Source organism: Oreochromis niloticus, linkage group LG18 (assembly GCF_001858045.2).
Source record: "Oreochromis niloticus isolate F11D_XX linkage group LG18, O_niloticus_UMD_NMBU, whole genome shotgun sequence".
In the NCBI taxonomy this organism is placed as follows: Eukaryota; Metazoa; Chordata; class Actinopteri; order Cichliformes; family Cichlidae; genus Oreochromis; species Oreochromis niloticus.
The window spans coordinates 10,472,459-10,498,080 of record NC_031982.2 but is presented as its reverse complement, the minus strand read 5'-3'; the positions used below and the strand labels follow the sequence as shown (position 1 = coordinate 10,498,080).

At 41.8% G+C, this 25,622-nt stretch overlaps 1 protein-coding gene across 4 annotated transcripts; it reads left to right on the top strand.

Moving 5' to 3' along the window:
• The first annotated feature begins 106 nt into the window (after positions 1 to 106).
• Positions 107 to 24,787, top strand: LOC100701967 (probable cation-transporting ATPase 13A3). Of its 4 annotated transcripts, none has more exons than XR_002057132.2 (33): positions 107 to 406; positions 3,399 to 3,468; positions 7,114 to 7,287; positions 7,403 to 7,582; positions 7,697 to 7,767; positions 8,472 to 8,555; positions 8,675 to 8,744; positions 8,831 to 8,965; positions 9,060 to 9,132; positions 9,241 to 9,372; positions 11,957 to 12,124; positions 12,256 to 12,413; positions 12,487 to 12,675; positions 13,482 to 13,543; positions 14,795 to 14,945; positions 15,095 to 15,217; positions 15,309 to 15,326; positions 15,556 to 15,706; positions 15,848 to 15,968; positions 16,623 to 16,747; positions 16,842 to 17,005; positions 18,387 to 18,518; positions 18,628 to 18,707; positions 18,795 to 18,837; positions 19,252 to 19,361; positions 19,465 to 19,561; positions 19,896 to 19,968; positions 20,061 to 20,238; positions 20,573 to 20,754; positions 20,928 to 21,016; positions 21,192 to 21,272; positions 21,502 to 21,628; positions 22,711 to 22,815. XR_002057132.2 is itself a non-coding variant. In XM_005476006.3 (33 exons), the coding sequence occupies exons 1-33, from the start codon at positions 300 to 302 to the stop codon at positions 22,948 to 22,950; spliced, it is 3,927 nt and encodes a 1,308-aa protein (XP_005476063.1). In that variant the 5' UTR covers positions 107 to 299; the 3' UTR covers positions 22,951 to 24,787. The 4 variants fall into 4 exon arrangements, 3 of the variants coding, with proteins under 3 accessions (XP_005476063.1, XP_013124692.1, XP_013124694.1); XM_005476006.3 differs by having other exon boundaries at positions 21,533 to 21,628; positions 22,711 to 24,787; XM_013269238.2 differs by lacking the exon at positions 21,502 to 21,628 and having other exon boundaries at positions 22,711 to 24,787.
• Positions 24,788 to 25,622: the final 835 nt, after the last annotated feature.

Genomic DNA, 25,622 nt, shown 5'->3' with positions numbered 1-25,622 from the left:
TGGTGAAACTTCAGCTTCTTCTCGTCCTCTGTCCTGAAACAACACCACCCTCACAGCTAAACGTGCCCCAATATCAAGCCACGAATAACGAGTCTGAATACCGCACTCTCACGCGAGTCAGTCTTGCACACGATTCGTTGCAACTTGCAGAAATTCGGCCCAAAAGCGGTGTCCTTTAGTGACCTCACATCCTGTTTTCCCCACTTCCTTGTAAATGGACCGGTTTGGGACGGTCCGGGTCGCCTCGCAGCGTGGATCTCCTGCTGTGTCCACCGCGCGTTTCTCCAGACACCCGCTGCATGATCCGCAGTGTTTGCGGGCTGCAGAGGGCATCCAAGCAAACTTTCATGCAGCAGCTCAACCATGCAGGGTCTGATCTGATCCAGCAGAGAGAGAGGAGGCATCGGTAAGTCGGCAGCTCGCATGAATCCACGCTTGTTTACACGATGATTGTAACGTTTTTGGACGTTTTGAGCAAAACATGCGTCAAATTTCAGTTTAGTGGCAGCTTGCGAAACTTTTTGACGACTTTGATCCATGTTGGTGAAAGTTAGTATGACTGGAAAGTGCTTTGCGTCCACTGATCAGACTGAGCTATAGGCTGTGATTAAAACCGTGGAAATCTGAGGGGGTTTTTTTCTGCTCTTACACTCAAACATCGCATTTAAAGCAGCGCGTTTATTGCTTTGGTTTTCGGATTTGTTAAATATGGTTCAAGCGGGGCTGACATGTAGTGGAGACACCTTTTTAGAGCAGTCACACACCTGGATCTGTGTGGACTGTGTGTCCAGATGGGTTTAGGCTGTCATGTTGCACATGTGTACTTGAACAGCTCGGCCAAGTCCCTGCTACACATTCTGGACTGGCTTTGATTTGATTTGGCCACTCCAATATATTCAAGTTAAAGCTGTTGGGAAGCCATTGCTTACATGGAGTGTCAGATTCTTGCAGAGTGCAGCAGTGTTTCAGTTTTATTTATTTCATATCTGCCCCTACAAGTTTTCCTGGCACAGAGAAGCACCGTGTGTTCACTTTTAGTGAATTTTTAATGGTGATAAAGTGGTTTTATATACAGATAAAGGGAAAGTAAAAGGGAAAGCCACGATAAAGCCTCTTGGTTTTTGGACAGAACTGCTTTAATGGACGTCAGTGCTGGTTGTCTGTGAACTCTACTGGAGGAATTAACAACTTAATCTAAAAGATATTGTCTCATATCAGATTCGATAACTATGAAGGGTGTAGTTTATGATTTCTATCCTTATCAAACCTGGAAGAGACCAATCTCATCCCTAATCATCTTCATTTATGCACTCAGTACTTGGTTTGGGCTCCTTTACCATGAATTAGTGCATCTGTGAGTTCAGTCTGTTGCACAGCTGAGGTGTTACTGAAGCCCAGGTTGCTTTGATAGTGGCCTCCAGCTCCCCTTGTTTTTGGTCGGAAGTTGTCTCATCTTCTTCTATAGATTCTCTGTGGTGTTTGAATCAGGTGAGTTTGCTGGCCAGTCAAGCTCAGAAAAATGCAGTAAACCATTTGGTAGGATTTTTGGGACTGTGGAGAAGGAAATCTGCTTCTCCATAGAGCTTGTCAGCAGATGGAAGCATGAAGTGCTCTAAAATCTAATGGTAGATGGCTGTGTTAACTTTGAATCTGATGGAAATAAATTGGATCAACCATCACTGACACCAGCAGATCACAGACTGCAGAAACTTTACACTGGATTACAAACACCTTGGGCTCCTTGCCTCTCCGCTCTTCATCCAGACTCTAGGTACCTTATGTCCAAATGAAATGCAAAATTTACTGTTTTAAAAGAGGACTTTGGACCACTGAGCAGTTCTCTTTCTCGTTAGCTCAGGTAAGACACTTCTGATGTCCCTGGTTCAGGAGTGGCTTACTATTAGGACTCAGTTGTCCTTCCTTTTCTGAGGACCTCTGTACCTGGTGGCTGTAGATGCAGACACCAGTCTCAGTTCACTCCTCTTGAAGCTCTCCCAAGTTCTTGAATCGACTTTCCTTCACAGTCCTCCCAAGGCAGAAGGTGCATGTGCCTTTTCCCTTCCAGTCAGCTTTCCGTTGATATGCTTCTATACCATGCTCTGAGAACAGCCAGCCCTTTGAGCTGTGACCTCCTGTGGTTTACCCTGCTCGTGGAGGATGTCGATGATGATCATCTGGGCAACTGTGAAGTCAGCCGGCTTCCCCATGATTGTGGTTGCGTGTACTGAATTAGACCAAGAGGTACACGGTATTTATTCTGTTTAAATAACAATTCACTCAAACCCCAAATGAAATCTTTGCAGTTTCTGTATAGTGAGTCTAGAATATGTAACAATTTCGCTTTCTTAAATAACTGATAGAAAACTTTGAGCTTTTCCAAAGATATTGGGACTTTTTGAGATGCACCTGATCAGATCAAAGACGTGCATGTTATTTTGATTTCTGTCATGGTAAAGCTGAGGTCTGTTTGTTTTCCATTTAACATTCCATTTAAAAGTAACATTTTTCCACGAATAAAAAAAAGAATTTTAATGTTAAACTTTTAAATCATAGTTTCAAGGAGTGCTAAATGTGCTAAATTACAGACACGGAGCTCTTGGATGGGCCGGGTCAGGTGAATGACGCACACATTACTGCAGCTGTGACTATTTTGAACTTAACAATGGTGCGAAGGTTTCTGTGTATATTGCGGCCTATCGTGCACTGATTGTTGCTCAATACTATTCTTACATTTATTATAAGTAATTAACAGATGTGTTTGAACTGGGGCCATGCAGAGTGAGTTGATTATGATGTGCAGATTATACACTAATGTCTGTTTTTAGTACATTCCTGATTGTTGATTTGATAGATAAATAAAGCAAGTGTAAAAAGTGCTTCGAGTCATGTTGAGTGCATTAACAATACTGTTCCGGCAAACTTGAAAATCGGCAACATTAAGAATGAACTATCAGGACTTAATGAAAGTAGATGCTTGCAGAAGAATCACAAGAGGCTTGGAATACGTTGGTAGGGAGCATTTTTCAGTTCAGGCGGGTTCGATGACAAATCTTTCTTCCACACAGATACCTCATCGGTTATCTGACGGATAAGATTTTTGTCCTTGTCATGATGTTGTTTGACTTGTATCTAACTTTGTTTTCATCTCCAATGATGAAAAGCCAAATAGGAAAAAACAAATAAATAAATAAAAGCCTGACTTCATTATTAGTTTAGGTTGTTATCTCTTGAGAGACTATAAAACTAAGTCATTTTATGCCCTTGACCGCGATTGAAGGACCTTTATCGACTACACAGAGTCGAAGAGATCCTTGATAGCTGAAGAGCTTCCCCGAGTGATGACACACCTGCGGGGTATACAGTGGGGAAAAATTATAATTTTTTGCATTTCTTCGTAGTTTTGGCACTTCTGAGAAAATGAAGGTGAACGAGGTGAAGCTCATCAGCCCAGGCCTGGAGGATGAGATGGTGAGTATCGTTTCAGTTATTTCACTTTTTGGTTTTCTCATATCATCTACTTTTGGCATGAAAATGCACCAGTGTGTGTAAGTATTGTGTAAAAGAAGAGTAAGTTTCAGTCAGATGGGTACAAGTGTTTTTTTTGTTGTTGTTTTTTTTAAAGGAAACAGGTTGTGTTTACTACAGATGGACATCAGCCAATGGTTTGTGGACTTGGCGTGTTAAAGCCTCAACTGTGTTACTGTTGGCACGTTGGTTTACTAGATCCAGAAGTTACCATATTTAGACATGTGGGTGGAGTGCTAAGTTATCACCTAACACTAGGAAGCCATAAACTACATGGGGAAGACGCATGGCCATGGCTAACTGGCGTGCAGTAACAGACCAATAAATATTTGAATGTCAGTTTCCAAAACTGGATCAGAAACATCTTGGATGGTCTGAACCACTAAGCAGGCCGTATTATTTGAAGTCCATTGCTTTAATCCAATATACTGAGTTGTAACTCACTACAAAGTAACATGTTTTTTGGTAACACAGTAACGTAATGCAAGGTGATTACTGTTTTAAAGTTGCAATTATGCTGTTACTTATTACAAAGGCTCTTCAGTTATCTTCACATCGGGCAGGTAGAAAGAAAAAGGCATGTTTGTTTAATTTTTCTTTCTGCTGGGTTTACAGGCCCTATCTGGAAATTTGGGCATTACCTTTTTTTTTGCATGAGGGAACAAGAACATGATGCAAAAACAATTGCATTATACTGACATCACAGCAGGGCACAACAACAGCTCTTTGCAAACATTAGACAGCAAGCAACTTATATATGTATATATTATAATGCATATTTTATTTATTATTACATAAATATAATAATAAAATATTAGTAGCTAAGAATACGAGCTTTATTTCAGTTACATTTTTTAATTCTAATTGTAGTCAGTTCGAATCTGAACATGAATTCAACCACAACCACAATGAATTCAAAATACGCAACTTAATTCAACCAGATGTCTCATGAGTTCTCCTGGCTGATTTCCATCCTCGATACAATACACAGTTTATGCTGTCTTTATATTAGACACATGTAACCTAACTCTGACCATGAAACCTTAGCCACTGTACACCGGTCACACACTGTTCTTTACTTTAACTCATCACAGTGCAGCAAACAGACCTGTTTATCCTGCACTAACTTGCAGAGGATTTTCATGTATCCTTTAAATAACACAGTTAGTCTACTACAGTTTGTTTTTTCAGCAGGTTTCACAATATGAAAAAAAAAACAAAACCATAATGTCACATGTACAGACCCGATGTCTGATTTTATAAACAGGACTTACACGTAACCTTTGAATTTCCAGTTTATCAAACACCTCTGAGCTGTCCTTACCTTTAAATATAACCTGTCTTCTTCATCTCCTGTCTTTCTTATCTTTCTCCATCTCTGAGTGAAGTTAGCTCTCTTTCTTTTCTCTCCCTGTGAAAAACAGCAGCTGGACCTTTAGCTAGCAGATAAACTGCACACAAACAGTTTGTGTGTTTGCTGATGTATTTGAAATGACCTGCCATTTAAAAAAACATTACTGATTTTATTCTCGCTCGTCTTCCGTGGACCTAGCCAGATGCTGAAGTACCGCACCTTCTGGACACCTGCAGTCATTCTGGTGCTGTACCCCAAAAAAATAAGGAAAAAAAGAAAACACTTGAATCCCTTTAAAGGGGTGATACTGCATAGCTAAATGTCTGTGTTGTGATATTGTATCAATGTAGAGACACCAAATACTTTTTTTTTGTTAAATGAATTAAAATACGATGGAAAACCTACGAACTTGAACTCTGATAAATGAATTTCTTTTTATGTAGACGGCAACAGATCTGTGATTATTTTTTTCAGTGATTTGTCACAGTTAATTGCTGTGTTATCAAAAACAGATTGCACATAATTACCATTCATTCAGAGACTGATAGCAGACTGACTGTGGCAGGTTTTAATGACAGTGTTGGTACGCTTGACCATCTCATTTTGCAGCCAAAGAATAACTGACGTAAGATGACTTTATCATATTGTGATAAAACAGATACTGACAAAGTTTAACTTTAAGGACATAATTTGTAGTTGAACAACATACGTCACTGCAATACTCAGCAGGTTATACATCACAGTAATATTGTATTGTGGGTTGTCTGTTGACAGTGTTGGGAAGGTTACTTTTAAAATGTATTCCACTACAGAATACTGAATACATGCCCCAAAATGTATTCTGTAACGTATTCCGTTACGTTACTCAATGAGAGTAACGTATTCTGAATACTTTGGAATACTTAATATATTATCATGCTGTTTACAACTACATGAATGTCCTATTGCTGTGATTTATTACTGTTACTGAAGGTCCGCGGCTCCGAAACGTAGTAAAGGGACCTCTGGCTAATACGGTGGGTTCCGTGTCGGGCTGGTAGCCGAAAACTAGCTTTACTTTGTTGTCTGGGTCAACTTTGCTTGCGGGAGACAGAGAGAGGCGTTGAAAGGCTGCTCCAACGGAACTTATTTTTTCCGGAGGAAAACACGAACACAGTGTACAGTTGAGTCTTAATAGCTTACTTACAACTGGGCTCGTCAGGCACTCTTCTTGGCTGCAGTGGTTATTATTATATTTACATGCTTCCAGCTCCCGTTTTTGCTCCGTGACAGCTCGGACTTTTCCTTTCTCTCCCTCCCTCGCTCACAGACACATAACGGGTATGGTAGTCCATTCTCCCTGCAGCACGGACTACACTGCCCATCAGGCTACATGCTTTAGAGCTATGCCTGTAGCATTCTGCCTTTTAGCTTAGCACAACAACAACAACAAAAAAGCGCTCTCTCACCCAGGAAACACGCAGAGAGAGAGCGCGTCACCCTGTAACCATGGCAACCGGAACGCTGCCGCCTGGAACAACAGAACATAGCTGTCAAACAAACCCAAACAATCCTGACCCGCGACAATATGAAACAGGAAAGTACCGCCGTGTAATCCATTTATTTCAACAAAGTAACTGTATTCTGAATACCACCTTTTTAAACGGTAACTGTAACGGAATACAGTTACTCATATTTTGTATTCTGAATACGTAACGGCGGTACATGTATTCCGTTACTCCCCAACACTGTCTGTTGATTCCCACCTGAACATTGTGCATTAACATATAAAGTATAAATCGGTGTTAGACTCCAGATTAAGAGAAAGTCGCTAATATTTTTTTTCCAATTCTCTTAGTATTTAGTATTACACACTGAATATTTGTGATTTCAGATTCAGTTGCAGTTAGATGAAATCATGCAGGTTTTGTCTGTCCATTTTATATCCCTGGTTTGAGACTGAGGGGAGAGACCAGCTTCAGGGGGGTCACAAGCTAGTGAGCTCCTTGTGCCGGTCCCAATCACAGGTAAAAGGGTGGATCACAAGAAGGATGCTGTTTTTGATGCATTCCAGTGCACACCATCCACCTGCTTTGGCGACCTCTTGGGAAATACTTGCTAAAGAATCAATTTTCTTTTAATGTGTGGCTGAAATAAGTCCATCACTTGTGTGCTCGAATCCAGCATATTACCAGATGTTTTACAGACAAGAAACAGCTACACAGCCGTGCTAACATGTTAGCGTACCTGTGCAGGAGGTGTCGGGTTACAGGCCCTGTCTGTGGAAGATGATCCTGGTGGGCGTAGGTGCTGTTTGCTCCGGTGGTCTCCTGCTGCTGCTCCTCTACTGGTTACCTGAGTGGGGTGTGAAGAGCACCTGTACACACACCACACTGAAGGATGCCCACACAGTGCTACTCAGGACAACGGTATGTGCTGTAGCATTTTATTTCTTTGGCACACATGCTGTTCCATACTGAGTCTGATAAATTCGGTGTAGCCTCACGAACAGAAAACCTGTGCTGCTTTGTTTTGTTATCTTAGGATGAGTTCAGACAGTGGTTTCGAGCCAAAGTGCATGTGATGTTGGCTCCTGGGAAGAAGCCCTTTGACAGTTTGGCTTCCCAGCCTGAAAACCAGCTTCCAAATGGAGACGGAGACCTTGGTGTCAGCGCTGTACACGAAGACTACTACGGACAGTTTTCTCGCAGGCAGCTGGTTCAGGTACTTTAGTAGGAAGCTGTGTGTTACCATTTGATAGTTTTCTGACTAACACATTTTGAACAAATCTGTTTTACAGAATTTAAGTGTGTGGTTTCTCCCCTCTCCCCCTCTCAGGTTCACTATTTCGTCCACCACAGCACTCGATACTACTGGAATGATGTGATACAGAACTTTGAATTATACAAGTAAGCGACCCACTGAGTATGTGTCCTGTAGCCTTATGTTCAGAATATTTGATGTATTACAGCTTTATTACAAATTCAGTTAAATTATTTGAATTCGTTTACTTTTTCCCCAAATTAAGAAAAGGAAAAAAAAACGATTGAATTCCCTTGCAATGCTTTGAAAGTATAGAAGCGTGAGGAGGTGTAACAGAGTAGTAATTGTGATGGGCGTGATCAGATATCCACCAATAAGGCATAACCTTAAGACCACCTGCCTAATATTGTGTTGGTCCCCCTTTTGCTGCCAAAACAGCCCCGACAAAGCAACGGATCCTTTAGGTCATGTAAGTTAGGAGGTGGGGCCTCAGTGGATCAGACTTGTTTCTCCTGCACATCCTGCATGCATAAAGCAGTGACCCCTGCAGACCGTGCACACCCCACAAGAGCTGCAGCTTTGGAGATGCTCAGTTGTCCACCCATCACAATTTGGCCCTCATCAGACTCAAATCTTCACACTTGCCGGATTTTCCAGCTTCTAACACATCAACTTTGAGGACAAAATGTTCACTTGCTTCTTAATACATCCCACACACTAACAGCTGCCAGGATGAAGAGATAATCAGTGTTATTCACTTCACCTGTCAGTGCTCATAATGTTATGCCCAGTCGGTGTATGTGTTGCTCTGCTCAGCTGCAGTTGACATGAATTTTTATTCATTTTCTAGAGGCCTGGAGGATGTGAATGTGAGCTGTGCAAGCCTTCACTCTGAGCACAGCTCTGGGCTTTCGAAAACATTACAGGACTACAGGTACACGCTGGACGTTCTTACAGGCTGTTTTCTTAAGTTATTTGCTCATTAAATAAAATGAAAGAAGCAGCAGATGGATTTTTCATGATGGACAAATTGGTTTGATTCTTCTTTATCAGGAGGCTATTTTTTGGGGAGAATGAGATTGCAGTGAGAGTGCCCTCTCTCTTAAAGCTTCTGGTAAAGGAGGTGAGTTTCAAGCTCTTGCGTAACATATTTTCTTACAGCACATCTATCACTTCTTCTAATTCCCTCTGTTTGCATGTTTTTTTCAGGTCTTGAACCCTTTTTACATCTTCCAGCTCTTCAGCATTATTCTCTGGAGCTTTGAAGATTATTATTATTATGCCTCGGCCATCGTTTTTATGTCCATCATTTCTATCGCTACCTCACTGTACACCATTAAAAAGGTGAGTCAGACCTGAGAAAGCTCTTCTCTCGGTCACCCGTTTTCAACGTAGTTGTGTTCTGGTGCCTTTCAAGATCTTTTTCTTCTCCTTTCAGCAATATGTCATGCTGCACGACATGGTGGCAGCCCACAGCGTGGTTCGTGTTTCTGTGTGCAGAGGGAATAAAGGCATGTTTTCATCTCTGATCATGACACGAAGCTAATAGCTGCTTTGCCTTGTGACTGGCTACAGAGACAGTGTGTATCCAAAGTCTTCTTTCATGATCTTGACCACAGATATTGAACAGGCCATGTCAACGGAGCTCGTGCCCGGCGATGTCATCGTCATTCCAGCGAATGGGATGATAATGCCGTGCGACGCCGTGCTCTTCCGTGGAACCTGCATTGTGAACGAGAGCATGCTGACAGGTGAGACGGCTGACTGCTCTTCACCGCGCTCGCCGTGGAGAAAAGTCCTTGAAAAGTTACTGCAGTTCTTCCAGGAATCAGCGGTTATCTCTCGTCACTTATCTCTTTACACATTATGACTGTTCGTGAGAGGCGGCCGGTACTTCCGTCACTGCCACAATATATTAAAGATTAAGCTGGCTTTGATTTTTAGCTCGTCTAGCTGAATGACTGATTAGCTTATGCCACGGCGAGGCGTTCTTTGCCCGTCCACAGTTCAGAAGAACTTAGGTCACGTTTGTCATTTTACAGGGAATAACCTGATGAGCTATTACATCATCATTCCTTTTTTTCTTTTGCCCACATTGTCATACATGACCTTACTGTATTATCACTGGCCCTTTAAAACAAGTTCAGCAGGCTCTAACTTCTACAAAGTTCATCTGCTTGCCTTTAATGAATCCATAGATTTGGACATCATGTCCTTCTCTGACCTTTTGCTCTCAGTTAGAAAGCTGTTAAGGCACCTCACACTTAGATCCTCTCAGTTTAAGATAATTTTCCTCTGATTGGCTGGCATTCACAAACAGAAGGTTTTGAAGAGCATGTGGGCGGAGCTTTGCAGTAGTCACATTAGAATGTAGAAGCTCGTCCTGAAAACATGGACCCAGATGTACCTGGATCCAAGGCAAGCATCTTCTAACATTCGCACATTATTGTTTACCGACTAAAGGAAAACACGCTGATACACTTTGAAACTGGACTTTTTCCACCCCAACCAGTGAGTAAACTAAAAGCATCGTCCAGTCAGTCTTTAATTAGTGCTACGATTCATGGTTGCACCTTCGAATTGTTTTTTTGCACCTAGCCAAGCCATAACCAGCAGTTACATTAATATCATTCACTCTGCCCCGGCTCAGTATCCCGTCCCCGCCTCATCCAACTCTACAACAGACAAGGGAGTGAAGATGGTCGCTTTTATCTGTCTGTCTACCTGTAACCAGCCCTGCCTTATGATATGGTAGTCTGCTCATCAAAATGCATGTAAACTTTTGATTACTGAGCAAATTTCTTTGGTGGGGTAAAAAATGACCCTCGATATTTAATCCCACAGCCCCCATAATTGTCTCCATCAGGGACATCATTGCACAGGCTGCCCTGTAATTAGAAAACACAAAGTTTTTATTAATTCACTGGAAAAACTGTGAAACTCAAAGTCCCAAACTCCTTTCTTCTTCACATTTTCCAAAACTGTCCAGCGAGGTGACTTGAAGCCAGGTGGATGCTGGAGCCTGCCTATATGTGAATGGGAATGATGTGAGCTCTGAGATGATTTATTTTCTGCATCTCTAGTGTTCTCATTTTAAAAGTCATTTTCATCTGTTTGCCTATCATCTGATAATAACATTTTGTACATCTTAGAACTTTTATATTTGACATCTGTTCCTTTTATTTTTGTCTGCCTTGTTGTATTGCTAGGTGTCGGTTTTGTCTTATGACTATTTTTCACAAGTAATTATCCCATGTAATTAAGTACAGTCATGTGAAAAATGTTTTTCACATGACTGTAAACGGTCCTTTGAAAAACTAAGTATACACTATGATTCATTAGCCTGTAGAACCACTTTTGGCAGCAATAACTTATGGTAATGGCTTTCTGTATGACTTTATCAGTGTCTTACATCGTTATGGGGAGATTTTGGGCCACTTTTTTTATAGTGTTGTTTCAGGTTTTTTTTAGTTTTTGGGCAGTGACATATGCACAGTTCTCCTGTTAAAGTCCTGCTGCAGCATTTCAATCAGGTTGAGGTCTGGACTTTGACTGGGCCGTTGCAACACCCCAATTCTTTTCTTTTTAAGCCATCTTGATGCATATTTGATGCTGTGTTTGGATCATTGTCCTGTTTAATGACTAGCTGTTAGACAGATGACATCACATTTGACTTATCACTTTGTATACAGACGAGTTTATGGTCGACTCAATAACTGCAGGGTCCCAGGTCGTGTGGCTGTAAAACAAACCCAAATCATCACACCTCCACCGCCGTGCTTGACAGTTTGTTTGAGCTGTCTGTGCTGATATGCACCAGACAAGGTGGAAAGCAAACCTTGTTTTTCACATGACTCTATGTTAAAAGCTGGATGCTGTCCTCATATTGTGATGGCCTGGTAGCATTGCTTTTTGGCACCTTTTTTGTTTTTTCCCTTCCTGCAGGTCTGTGTTAGATCGTTAAAGATCCAGCTGCACCAGAGAGAGAGTGTGTGTGGGGGGGGAGTTGGCAAAAGCTGGCTTTATATACTCCTGTCACTCCCACCTCTCAGGTGCTAAAAGCAGTGCTACCAGGGCATCACAATATGTGTACCATTAATACGTCTTAACAAAGTATAGCTATATAAATAGTTGCAGTTCAGCAGAATGAATGTTGCAAAAAGAAAATATGCAAAAATGTGCAGCATTCAAAAAGCAGATGAATTGAATTGAATGAATATTTTCAGTAATTCAGTAAAGTAAATTTCAGTAAAAGACATTCTGATGTTCTGGTCTTCATTTCAGCATCTGATCTTTTTGATATTTTCTTTTGATTAAAAAAAAAAACTTCTTTAGGAGAGAGTGTGCCAGTCACCAAGACCAGTCTGCCCAGTGCTGGCGAGGAAGGAGCCAGGAGCTACAATATGGATGAGCACAAAAAACACACCCTCTACTGTGGGACCCACGTCATCCAGACCCGCTTCTACGCCGGAGAACTGGTGAAAGCTGTTGTGGTGAGAACAGGTAAACTGGAGAGAGACTGACTGGGATCAGTAACACCTTGTGCCCACTGTGGTGGTTTAGCTTCTGCTTTAGACTGGGCACCATCAAAAGAAAGAAAATATTCAGAGGGTATTACTCGTGTGTCTCCGCAGGCTTTAGCACAGAGAAAGGCCAACTTGTGCGTTCTATTCTTTACCCTAAACCCACTGACTTCAAGCTGTACCACGACGCATACCTGTTCCTGTTGTGTCTTGTTGGGGTAGCGGGGATCGGCTTCATCTATACCATCGTCCTCAGCATCATGAACAAGGTATTACTGCTCTCTAAGAGACATACGAGGGTCTTCAGTGAGCTAAATCACATTTGCTGATGGTTCTGTCCAGGTCCCAGCTAAAACCATCATTATTGAATCTCTGGACATCGTGACCATTACCGTGCCCCCGGCCTTACCGGCCGCCATGACGGCCGGCATCGTTTACGCACAGCGGCGTCTGAAGCGCATCGGCATCTTCTGCATCAGTCCGCAGAGGATCAACATGTGCGGTCAGCTTAACGTGGTTTGCTTTGACAAGGTGAGTGAGAAAATGTAGAAGCTGAGGATCTGAAGTAGCTCAGATTCCAGTCCTCAGACAAAATGCATGAAAATTGGTATGCAACACATTCAAACCCACTTCCAGTTCAAGCACAAGCTCTTTTTTGAGAGTGACTGCATGATTTAATGACCGTAAATGTCTCGAGGCAGAGCTGTGGTCGTGCAAATATGCTGTTTGTTCATAACATCGAGCTTTGTGCGCTCAAAAGAGTGATGCTGTACAAGTTTATAAGGACTTAGACGTATCTAAGCAGGCTGTGCTTGACATGAAGCTTTCCTTTTGTTATCACAAGCACCCAGTGAGCACAATGAGAAACAGGGTGTTGTTAGTTTGAGAAAAGCATTCAAAGTTGATAAATTTGATTCATTATTCAGTGAAGTCCGTTTTTCCCAGGCTTTTTCCAACATTTTCTAGATTGTATAATTAATTAAAAGAAGGAACAAATTCATCAGTTCTGAAAATAACGAAACACAGACTTTATTCATAGTTTGTTTGGTTGTAAAGGATCTAAGGTTTGTTGTTGTTGGTTTTATTTATTTATTTTTAACACTGACCTCAGTTGGTAGAAAGATTATGTACTAAACACCCAAACGCTGCCACACGGATATGCTGGGTTACATCTTTGTCCTTGTTTTGTCCTTTGAGGAAGCTGCTTAGCCTTAAATTGTTCTGTTCCACTGTCTGGAATTATGGACTGTTCAGATTGATTTCCTGCTCTTCTGATGAGATGTACGAGGCCTGAGTTGGTAGCTTCGTATTAATGTGCAGTTTTTGTTTTCCCTCAGACTGGTACTCTGACTGAGGACGGTTTGGACCTGTGGGGCATTCACAGGGCTGAGGATGGCAGGTAGGAAGTGGCAACTTTGGATTTATTGCCAGGGGTGCACATAAGTAGTCCGCAGGTGCGCATTCGCTGTCAAAATAAAAGACGCACACCAGATAAGAAGTTGCAACGCGTGTTTGCGTACGTATAAAAGGCACTGTTTTTGTCCGCTAGAGTGGGATTTTCACGGCATATTCTGCACCACATTTCTGTGCGTTCATCATTTGTTTGAAGCCAGCTCACCTCCTGCAACCTTTTGCAGCTACCTGCGGACCACTTATGTGCACCCCTGTTTATTGCCATTCATGTGCATATTAAGATCAGATCTCCAAATATAACTAGAAAGTAAAAACAAATAGGAACTGCTATAGCTTACCTCTTTGTGCAGGTAGCAAATATGCCAAAGGCAACTGCAGGTGCCTTAGTTCAACTTCCCCCTCAGCCATTTCCTGCATAGTGCTCCCCCCACTCCATCCAGCTTTCCTGTCTAGTATCTGTAAAGTTCTCTCAAAATAACAGCACATACAAAAAGGTATTGCATTACTGCATCGTAGCTTTAAAATACTTCATTGAGCGGCTTGTTGTTTTATTGAATAACAAAGAATGCATCTGTATTTTACTGCTATCTACTAACAATTTCTTTATTAATTTTTGTCCTGACAGATCTGAAGGAAAAGTAATCGTGTCTTCTTTGGTCATAGACTGTACATAGTAGATGGCAAGCAGAGGGCGTATCTGATCGTAAAAGTCTGAGAAAACGACCGTCCTACTCACTTTTGATTTTGACCTTGCTAAATCCTTTCTTGATGAGTTATGGGCAAAGTCAATTATTTTAAATCTTGTTAAATATATAAAAGGTCTGTTTTTAAAAAAATGTTTCTTTAGAGTAAAGCAGCGTATGCTTTAGGGTGTGGCTAACGTGTTGCTACAGTAAACATCCTGAGGACTGTTTCTCAGTTGAATCCACTTGATGCTAATTTCTTCTGATTTCAGAAAACCAAACAAACAACGTCCATGCTTACATTAGTAGCCTGTGAACCAATAGTTCCATCTTTTATGTACAGTCTTTAACTTTGCCTCTATGAAACAGTGGACAGAGAAATATAGACCTTTACTATCAGGAGTTGCCATCGGCTTCTATTAACAGATTTGGAAATGTCACAGAAATTATGTTTTTGTGTTGTTTTCACACAGAGTCATATAGAGTCACGATTTGCTTCTTTCGCACCTACAAAGAATCGAGTCATTGAGTCAGACCTTCTCTCTTCGTTGCAGCTTTTGTTCACCTGAGTCTGAGGCTGCTAAAGACAGTCTTGTGAACACTACATTCGTGGCCTGCATGGCAACCTGCCACTCACTGACCAAAATAGAAGGCGAGCTCTCTGGAGACCCTTTGGACCTCAAGATGTTCAGCGCTACAGGCTGGGTAAGCAGAGATTTGGAGTGTTTAGCGTGGATAGTTACTGATAGCCTGTAAGTGAACTCTCCAGCTCCAAGCTCCAGGAAAAAAATACCTTTTTTTACGGCAGCCTTGACTCTGTGATGCAAGGCAGAAAGGTGATGTTTTTGTTTTAGATCCTAGAAGAACCCACCGAGGAAGAAACCGCCCTCCACAATCCCATAATGCCCACAGTTGTACGCCCTCCAAAGCACATCGCCCCTGAATCCCATCAGAGCAATCCACTAACTCAGAGCATGGTACCGTGACCTCCGTATGTTCATTGATGACTATAAATAAATGCCAGATTTTCCACTCCTAATATGACACATTTGTTTTTTCCTTTTTCAGGAGCTTTCTGAATTATCTGTAAGTTGCCCTTTCATGAAAACATCGATGTTTTTGTATTCACTTTGTTACTGAGTGTTAAATCTTGTAAATATGACGTAGCTAGCTGAAAATTACAGCCTAGCATGAAGCCTGGAAGCAGCTGTCAAACTACTCTTTGAATCACTTGTTATGAAGAGAAAAAATCAACACATTTTTAGATACAGAACAATTTTTTTTTCAGTTCAAACATGTGACTTTTGCTCCTCAGGCCTGTGAGATCGGCATCGTGCGTCAGTTCCCCTTCTCCTCGGCGCTGCAGAGGATGAGCGTGGTGGTCAGGAGGCTGGGGGTAAAACACATGGACGCCTTCTTAAAAGGGGCACCGGAGGTCGTGGCCAGCCTCTGCAGACAGCACACAAGTCAGACATGGGATGGTTATTTCCTCCCTTTAATTTGACTTTGCTGCAAATGAATAAAATATGTCCTCCCTGTCTCACAAAATCATTTTTTATCTTGTCTGATGTTATATAATAAGGCCACACCAACAACCTTCTGTTTAGTCCCACAGACGTTCACAGAGACTCTGGAGGACTACACCAGGCAGGGCTTCAGGGTTATTGCCCTGGCACATCGTCAGCTAGAGTCCAAACTCTCCTGGCACAAAGTCCAGAGCCTCAGCAGGTACTGTACGCCCGTATCCTCAGATAATACTGTCCACAGTACATGTGGATACTCCCACCCTAAAAAGAAATGCTTGTAACGTGGTTTCTCGTCTTGCTGATGAAGCTTATAGAAGCTCAAAGCTGCTCCTAGAGTAACTTAGCTGAAAGTCTTCTTAGGCAGGGCAGTAAATGTCCTTGTTAAGTGAAACATGAGGAGGAAGGCTTGTTTGTGAACTTTTATAGTAGAAGTATTTGAAATGACTAGCAGTTTTGTCATCCTGCCACAATGTCGTGCCGCCAAAACGGTTTGAATTAAAATCCGAGGTGACTGCAATATGAGTGATTTATTAGGTGACTCTATGCTCAAAGACCTGCTCGCTGAACAGCAGCATATTAGTGTTTGTTTCCGGGTGTTCGCGGTCAATGTGATAAAAGTAGGGAATCATTAACTAAACTCAAAGACAGTTTAACAGGAAGAATGTTATATAAGTGAGCTGAGCTCTTAAACTGCTTTAATGGAGCGATAACCTCAGATTTATGATGTCTAAAAGTCAGAAGTCACTGTGTGTCCCAGATTCTTCCTGAAATCTGTTTTTCTCTAAATGTGACTTTTTGTGGATTCCTTAAAAAATGGCAGCACAATTTATAGAAGTCTATGATTTTTGTCTCATAGGGACGTAATAGAGACCAACATGGAGTTCCTCGGTCTGATCATCATGCAGAACAAAATCAAACCAGAGACTGCTGGTGTTTTATGTGAATTACAGCGAGCCAACATACGCACATTGATGGTCACGGGTAACCCAGCTCAGTGAATTTGTGTTTTATTTGTGACGCAAATTCAAACGTTTGTGCCTCTCATTTCCCTCCTCTCCTCCGTATCTTCTGATAGGCGACAATATGTTGACGGCCATATCGGTGGCTCGAGACTGTGGAATGGTCCGTCCACACGAGAAGGTCATAATAGCAGACGCTGTGCCTCCCAAAGACTTCCAGCCTGCGAGTATCACGTGGCATTACACTGAAAACCAAGCTCAGGCTGTTAAGGACAACGAGGTAAGAACCACCCAGTAATCCCCGGTTAGTGGACAGTACTGGGAAGAAGGTTTGAGCCAGCCCTTGTAGTTCTCCAGACTTCTTGAAGTATGTTCCAGAGCTCTTCTTTGGATGTTGGCTGCCTTTTGTTCCTTTCTCTGCTTCATTAAAGTTCGAATAATCTCTTCATCACAGATGTTGACGCTGATTTTCAGTCCAGTTCTCATGTAATTTTCATACCTCAGCCTTTTCTCTTTGTTTCCCTCTGTAAGAATGACTTCTTGACAGTCACCCTTCCACTGAGACCATTTCTGATGAGGCTTCAGTGAACAGTAGACGGATCAACTGAATGGCCATGTTTATCTCTCAGATTCTGTGTCAGCTCTTTGCTCAGAGATGACTTTCAGATACTGTTCATCCGCCATAGATAGTTTTTTTTTTTTTTAAATAGTCTGCTATTTCTTCTTCTCTTTCCTTAAATCTTTTAAGACAGGAATATCAAACTCATTCAATATTGTGAGCCACATTCAGCCCATCTTATGTGGTCTAGATCTGTAAAACCACTGTCAGTGTAAACACAGATATTTTAGATATTTTAATATAAGTTAAGTTTTAAGTTTTTCTTTATTCACGGATATTTTTTAAAACTTTGTATCCACTGTAGTAAAAACACATTTCTGTAACAGAGGGCCAGTATGGAGGCTTCACTGGGCTGATTCTGGCCCCCGGGCCTTATGTTGACACCCCTGTTTTAAGGACACATTGCACACCATTCTGAGACATTACAAGTTTTCAGCTATTAGCTCTTTGGGAATGATTTTTGGTTGGTGTAGAAATACAATTTTACGCCTGTCAAACTGTGTTTTCGTTGGCATTTTTCATAGATTGAACAAAGAAAATGGGAACAAATGATGTGTTTTTGTGACAGGCTGTTGGTAACAAAGTGCCTCAAGATACAAATATTACAGGAAGGTCTGGCTCCTTGGAAGCAACCATTAAAAACACTGACGTGTGTCTCGAGACACTTTCATGGTACTGTAATTCAAGGAAAACAACACATGCCTGGACAGATGATTTACCTTCTCTTGTTACGGCTGGTTTTTAAATACTGTTCCAAATCCTGTTCAACCACTCTGCTGTTTGCAGTAGGTTTACATGTTGAGGCATCTCTTTACTTTTACAGTATTTGTGCCTTTGAGTTCATATAGAATGTAAGAACTGAAACATTTGTCAGTGCAGAGCTCGTTTTGTGCATTTATACATTTTTCAGTCGTTCAGTTGCATCAATCACTTTAGATTAAAAAAAAAAAAAGGCAAAAAGGTTTGTTTGGCTTAAATCTGATATTTTATTCTCCACATAAAATAGTACCATGGTATGACTGGCTCATCTTTACTCCTTCAGATTTTAGAGATCGAGCTGGATGAAGGGACCTGGGATGGGGAGGTTTCTCAGCAGGAGCAAAGTTATCACTTTGCTGTGAGCGGCAAGGCCTTCGCTGTCATCCTCGAATACTTTCCCCAGCTGGTCCAGAAGGTACAGGCATAAACACCCACGTACTCTGTGTCTGTTATTTGGTCCACGTCAGCTTTGAACATGTGTAAAGCTGTGTAATTCTCCTTTTCCCCTCATGGTGGCACCGCAGCTTGTGCTGAGAGCCACCGTGTTCGCTCGCATGGCTCCAGACCAGAAGACTCAGCTGGTGGAAGTCCTGCAGAGCATGGAGTGAGTCGCTCCTCTGTTTTGTGGCTTTGTGTTTAACCCGCTTCATGCCACCTGTGTGTGTCTTCACGTGTTTTATTTATCTTCCAGTTACACCGTTGGGATGTGTGGTGATGGTGCTAATGACTGTGGAGTAAGTATGAGTCAGCTTTATAATAAAAAGTGATATTTTTCATCGTCTCTTATGCTTTTTTGCAAAACAAACTGAAACACTGTGGCCTCTTAAAGCTGAACAAGAGGCTACAGGTGGTATAAAGCAACCTGCATATCATATACTTGGACTAAGTGTAAGGTAAACCACATGTATACATGCTTTAAAAGCATTTATGTAGGTTTTACATTTTACGTGCTGTCATGTTTTCTTTTGACTTTGGTGTTTTTTTTCTCTGTTCCCTCGGTGCCCACAGCAGTCCTTAAATATTTTATGTACTGACACACAGGAATTTATCTATTTGATGTATTGATGTAGAAGTTCTTTTCCTCTGGGTTTGAGTAACACTGCAAAACCAAAGTGAGTTATATTAATTTAGTCCTCTCTCCCTCTCAGGCACTGAAGAGAGCTCACAGCGGGATTTCTCTGTCAGAGCTGGAGGCGTCAGTTGCGTCACCCTTCACCTCCTCTACCTCAAACATCTCCTGCGTCCCCAACCTAATCAGGTAAGGGAGTAAATGTATCTTACTGCTTTATTCACACTCTGAGAGCATCTTCAGCTGAGAACAGCTTTGATTTGAACTCTAACTCCTGTCTTTCCTTCTAAAGGGAGGGGCGGGCTGCCCTCATAACATCATTCTGCGTGTTTAAGTTCATGGCTCTCTACAGCATCATCCAGTTCATCAGTGTCATCCTGCTCTACTCGGTGAATAGATATTTGTCCTTCCAAATTTTTTCTCTTTGTCACCTGCTGGGAAAACATTGTGTCATTTGAGACACCATGAATAAAATGGGGGGAAGGGTCCCAAATAGGAATGTATGCCATATCAAACTTTGATACGGTTCCCACAAGTTGCGTCTTTAAAAAGAAGTTTAGGTGAAACAAAGGAACGTGACAGCAAAGTGACGCGCCGCTGCTGGGAAAAGGATGACAATGACACAGTGTGACACAGGAATGTAGGTTAGCTCTAAAGTCAGCGAGTGTCAGCTGAGATTATAGAGCCATTAATTTGTCGCTGTGTGATCTTTTGATATTTTAGGTTCTCAGCAACTTGGGAGACTTCCAGTTTCTCTTCATTGACCTCATCATCATTCTCACCATTGCCTTTACAAGTGAGCAGCGTGGCGATGAGCACCCAAAAATTTTTTTTTTTCCGGTCAGCGTTCAAATAACAGCTCTCTAATGACCACATCCTCTCTGTCAGTGAGTCTGAACCCAGCCTGGAAGGAGCTGGTGTGGCGTCGCCCGCCATCCAGTCTGATCTCAGGCCAGCTGCTCTGCTCAGTCCTGACCCAGATCCTCACCTGCCTGGTCTTCCAGGTCCTGGCTTTTCTCCTGGTACGACAGCAGAGCTGGTACGAGACATGGACGCCTCAGTCAGAGTGAGTAATGTAGATTTATTTATTTTTTAACATATCTGTGGTCTGTTAGGATGATTAATGTGGTGATGAGACGTGCTTAAAAAGAAAAAATCTGCCCAATTTTTCTTTCAGACACACTAAACATAAAGCGATTTGTCTAACAGTTGTTATGTGAAGCTCTTTATTTACTGCTCAAGTTGGCAGCGTGCTGTTTAATATCAGCTGGTTACAGAAAAGACCAGAGACGTTTGAAACTTTGCTTTTCACTTGCCTTTACCGTGTTTGATTCTTGCGTTCTTAGTTTGTAAAAGGAGACATTTGTCCTCATTTTCTGCATTTTTCTCTTTTCCTGCAGCGCCTGTAATGTTTCCAGGTCCATCTTCTCTCTCAGAGTTAACGTAACTGACCCTCAAAACCATAAAAACATCAGGAACTATGAGAACACGTCCCTCTTCTACATCTCTGCCTTCCAGTATTTAGCTGTGGCGATCGTTTTTTCCAAGGGAAAACCCTTCAGACAGCCAAGCTACAAGAACTGTAAGGCTAAGACTGTTTTGTCAGCGATGCGTGTGAATTCAAATTTTAATGAAACGCGAATAAACTTTTAAGCTTTAAAAAGACAGAAATGGAGTTTAAAAACAGTCACAACTTTGAAATTTCCCCGTATCCCACATATAAATTGATAAAGATTGTAACTTTTCTTCCACGAGGGCTGTTCATGCTGACCTGCATCGGTCTGTACACTTTTCTCCTCCTCATCATGCTGCATCCCTTCCCTGCTGTCGACAACTTCCTGGAGGTAAACTTTGTTGCTCTCATGTTCTCCGCGTGTTGCTCTCACACCACAGGCTTTAAGTTGCCTCGTGTTGGGACTGAAAAAGAGAAACATCTGCGCGAAAGCGTGAATATCTGAGATGCTGCAGTGGCTCAGAGGTGCCGCACTCACCGCTCTCCGTCTTCTTCTGCCTCCCCAGATCGTGTGTGTTCCCCATGACTGGCGTGTCACTCTGGTCATCATTATGATCGGGAATGCGGCTGCTTCTTTCTTGTTGGAGGTACGGCTCAGAAACACTACACCCTGCCTGCTTGCTGTGATTGAGCTCCTTTTAAAATTGCAAACTGTGATCTGCATGCATTAATTTGTTTGGGGGTTTTTTGCATGTGATTTCTTGCTTTCTTTCTTACTGAATCAGTGTCAATGGTGCATCACTGCTAAATAATGAAATCAGTGAATCATTTTTTCTCCATTTAAGATGTTTTCGACTTTCTGATTTTCATAATCAGCTGATTCTCAAGTTCCTGAAATCTTCCGTAGATTTTGATCCTTGACATCATCTTGTGGAGGCTAGTTTTCAGAGGCAATCACAGGGCATGTCGCCCCGCAGAGTCCTCCTCTGCTCACACGCCGCAGGTTGGGAAGCTTTTCACTACACTTTCTGTTCTTTCACTGTGTAGACAGTAGCATGTTATCCTTAACCTTCATTCTCCTGCTTTCTTTTCTCATTTTACAACAATAATACGGATTACATAGCCAACAAAAAGGTAACATTTACACTATTCAGCAGGTCATGAATTACCAAGTCTAGCTCATTCTATGAACCCATCAGCTTGAAGCTCTTTTTTTCAGTCACCAATGGTTATAATGTCTTATTGGGACCATTGTAGGTTTAAATAAATAAATATGGGGCTGGGAGTGTTGGTAATATTCAAATCAACAGCCAAAAACAACAATTTTAATCCATGATTAAAGCCGTAAATTCACAAAAAAGTGACAGAAAATGATACATTGGAGAAATACATCACTGTTTAGACAGCAAGAGTCTAAATCTAATCACAACACAGACTGCAGTGTACAATCTGAGTTAAGAATACTTTCTAACTTGAGCCCAGAAAGTTCATAAGCATGTAGACTTTTAAAAACATCACCATGAACTGTGTCTGTTCAGAAGAACATAAAATAGGTGAGGTGATGGATTTCAGGCTTGAGGAACTACAAGAGTAATCAAAACTGCAAAGATGTTACCACTGGCCTCATACCTCTGGGGTGCTTTTCTCTGTCTGTGCTGTGAAGAGGTCAAAATTATACATATTATACTGTCTCAGAACTGAAATTTGTCTCTCATGAATTTTGTTTTTCTTCCAAGAAATTTGTCACTTTAATCTGTGAGGAAATGTCAGTTTTTTTCTCTTAAATTTTATGGCTTTTATGTTGAAGTCTTTGTCTCGGTGTTACCATCCATTAAGACATGTGAGGGATGCGGTGGAACAAGGTATTGACTGACTGCTTTGAAGAACCGTCTGAACAGCTGTAAACTGTTACTTTCTTGCATTTCAGATTCTTATCGTATTTTCTTTTCTTCCTGGATTTAATCAAATGCGTTGCTCACTTTGCAGTGTTTGTGTGCAGAAAATCAGATCCTGAGATTTCAGTATCTGAGAAATGTGATGTAATTATAGCTAACTGAGTAGTTATTTTCCACCTTACATGTTCAGGTGGCCAATGACCGCTGGGCTTCGTCCGTCCTCTCCTGGTTGTTCTGTCGGAGACACAAAGCACCAAGGGCGCTGTATATGCAGCTGGCTCTGGAGCTGCAGGAAGGCAGCGAGTGGCCCCCCCAACCCTCTGCTGTCACCTATGCCAGTGACCTAAAATCCAGCATCTCTGACCTCAGTGTGACTGCCAACCAAAACTCAACACAGGCTAAATCTGAAGCTTCCCTAAAGCTTGTATGATGGTTTAATTCACCTCCTCAAAATGGACAAACACCCTGTACTTCTATCGTAGCCGTACTGCCGTATCTCACTGCTGAAACTTGAGCCAGAGGATCATTAAAGGAAATCTTGGCATTATTTGCTTTCTCGGTAAATGTTCAATGTGTCATTAAATTTAGCCTAGCACCAAGTCTGGAAACGAGGGGAGCAGCTTCCTTAGCAAACATGCTGCCTTGGGGCCCATGAGGGGTTACTGTGGGCAGTCACACGGGCCACAGTGTCTGAGAACCAGCATGAAATGTAGGACGCATCGGGGCCCCGAACTGTAGGGCAGAGTGTGGGCTTACTCACTGCAGGCCTGTAATGGGCCACACTGTTGGTTCCTCTCTGCACATAGTATTGGCTGCCCCACTGGGGCCTAACTGTACCTGACAGTGCAGGTATATACCATACATTTCGTGTGAGGCCCAAAGTAGGCTGCCAAACCGGGCCTTCCATGTGCTCTATCAGATCCTGAGATATGAGATAATTATAGCTCATTGAGTTGATATTTTCCACCTCACATGCAACAAACTGGAATGAAGAGTGGACCAGAATGTCACTCAAACAAAAAAACAACAAACTCTTAGGGGGTCACCACGACAGGCAGCTTCTCATATTTAATTTGGCAGATTTTTACACCACTTTCCTGAAGTCCATTCCATATCAACAATATCCAGCCATTGCAGTTTTCCTTTGGGGCTACAGGGGTTTTATGGGCTATGTGTTGCCAGAGCAGACCCTTATGGAGGCCCAAAAGTGAAAACTGCTATGGGCTGCACTTGGGCTTTCTGTAAGGAAGCTCAAAACATGTATGTATGGGTTTTTCCTGAGTTCACTCAAATCTGCCCTCTATGGACTCGCATGGTGGACTTTTTGTTGGGTAGCCTGTCTCTTTGCAAAGCTAGGCTCTCTAATTAATACAGAATCTCTTCGAGGCTAGGCATTCCCTCTTGTTGCTACACTTGGTGCTAAGCTAATATTAATTGCCGGTTGCTGTGCAGGCATGGTGCTGGTATTGTCTTGTAGTGCCAACCGTTAGTAGCTTAAAAAAAATCAAGTACTGCTCTGGACACTAGACACTGGGAATGGTCAGATTAATCTTTCCATTGTTTTGAGTTTTTTCATTATGCCCAACTCTTTGAAATATCTGAAAGTCTGACACTGAACAAAAGATCAGCTCTATCACATGGATACACTGCCCTCCTGCTGTTTCTACCATTCAGTTACATTGGCTGCTGGTAGAACTTCAAAGCTGTACAAATTCAAAGAAACTTTCAAAGAAAACATGAGAGATTTAATGCCTGTTTATGGGCGTAAATGGTACTTTCCTATTTCTGAGGCAGAAAACGTTCCACTGTTGCATTTCTATCTTTTTTAGTTGCTTTGACTGAATTTCTTCCTGTGGAAGAGAAAAGCAGAAAAAATATCAGTTGATTTTTTTTTAAAAATTGGGCGTAAATGTGGGTGTGATAGAGAAAAGTTTGCATTTCACCATTTAACATCACAAGGGTACTGTACAGTAATAATGTTTTGATTAATTAACAGATTTAATTAATCAAACCCAATCATTAAAACACTTGCTGCTATAAAAATGTTTTAACAGTTAATTTTAATGTCTAATTTTGTAAACATATATATATATATATATATGTGTGTATATATATTAAGCAGTTTTAAAATGTTAAATCATTATGTAATGAAATGTTCTTTCTTAATGCAAAACAGAACATTTTTAACAGAAACTGTAACATGTTATTTGTGCTTTCTTTCTTAAAAGTTTCCATTTCAATTTGCAATAAATCTGTATCTGAAGCCACTCTTGCGTGCTTCGTGGGGGGCTGACCTTGGTCACACTTTTTCAGCCAAGACTTACTGATCAATTATGGGCTTTCCCAGCCTCCTCGCTGCCTGGCATATGGGCGCTTAAAGGCGCCAGAGTGGAGGAGAAAGAGGGGTATCATTTCATGTGGAGATCAGGGCCTATAGGCAGTGAATGGGTGGATTTAGAGGGGACTGTGAATGAGAGAAGGGGGTCCTCGCTTGTACCAAAAAAAAAGAGAAAAGAATCTCCCACAGATCAGGGGAAGAGCCTTTTTGGGAATATTCATGATGAGGATGAGGAGGCATCATGAATTCATGTGTGTCTCTGTGACTCCCGCGGATCATCTTTTCGGTAAACACGATGTCCACAGAGCCAGGATGTCGTGCTTTCTGTCTGTGTTTGCGATGTAGTTTTGTGGATAGTGTTGCCTCTCCACAAAGCAATATGGGTTTTTGTGTACTCTCTGCTGTATTCCTTTTGTATCAGTAGAGGAACAGATGGAGAGTGGTAGAAAGACATAAAGAAGCTAAAACACACAGTCTTTCTTCCTCACAGCTAGCTACTCGCTGAAAAAGGTTTTCTCAAGCTTGCACTCAGACGTGTGCTATTTCAAGCATTTTAGACTTTTTCTCCCCCCTCCCCACACGTTTTTTTTCTTTTTCTTTTGGTGTTGTGTATTTTCAAGATGTGGGCACAGTCTGTCTGCTGATTGTAACAGTGTCTGCTCAGGATATTTTGCATAGTAACGGCCCCCGAGGCACACTTTTCTCCACCATACGTTGTTCTTTTAGGTGTTACGCATGTTTTTGCACATCACTGTGCTGCAGTT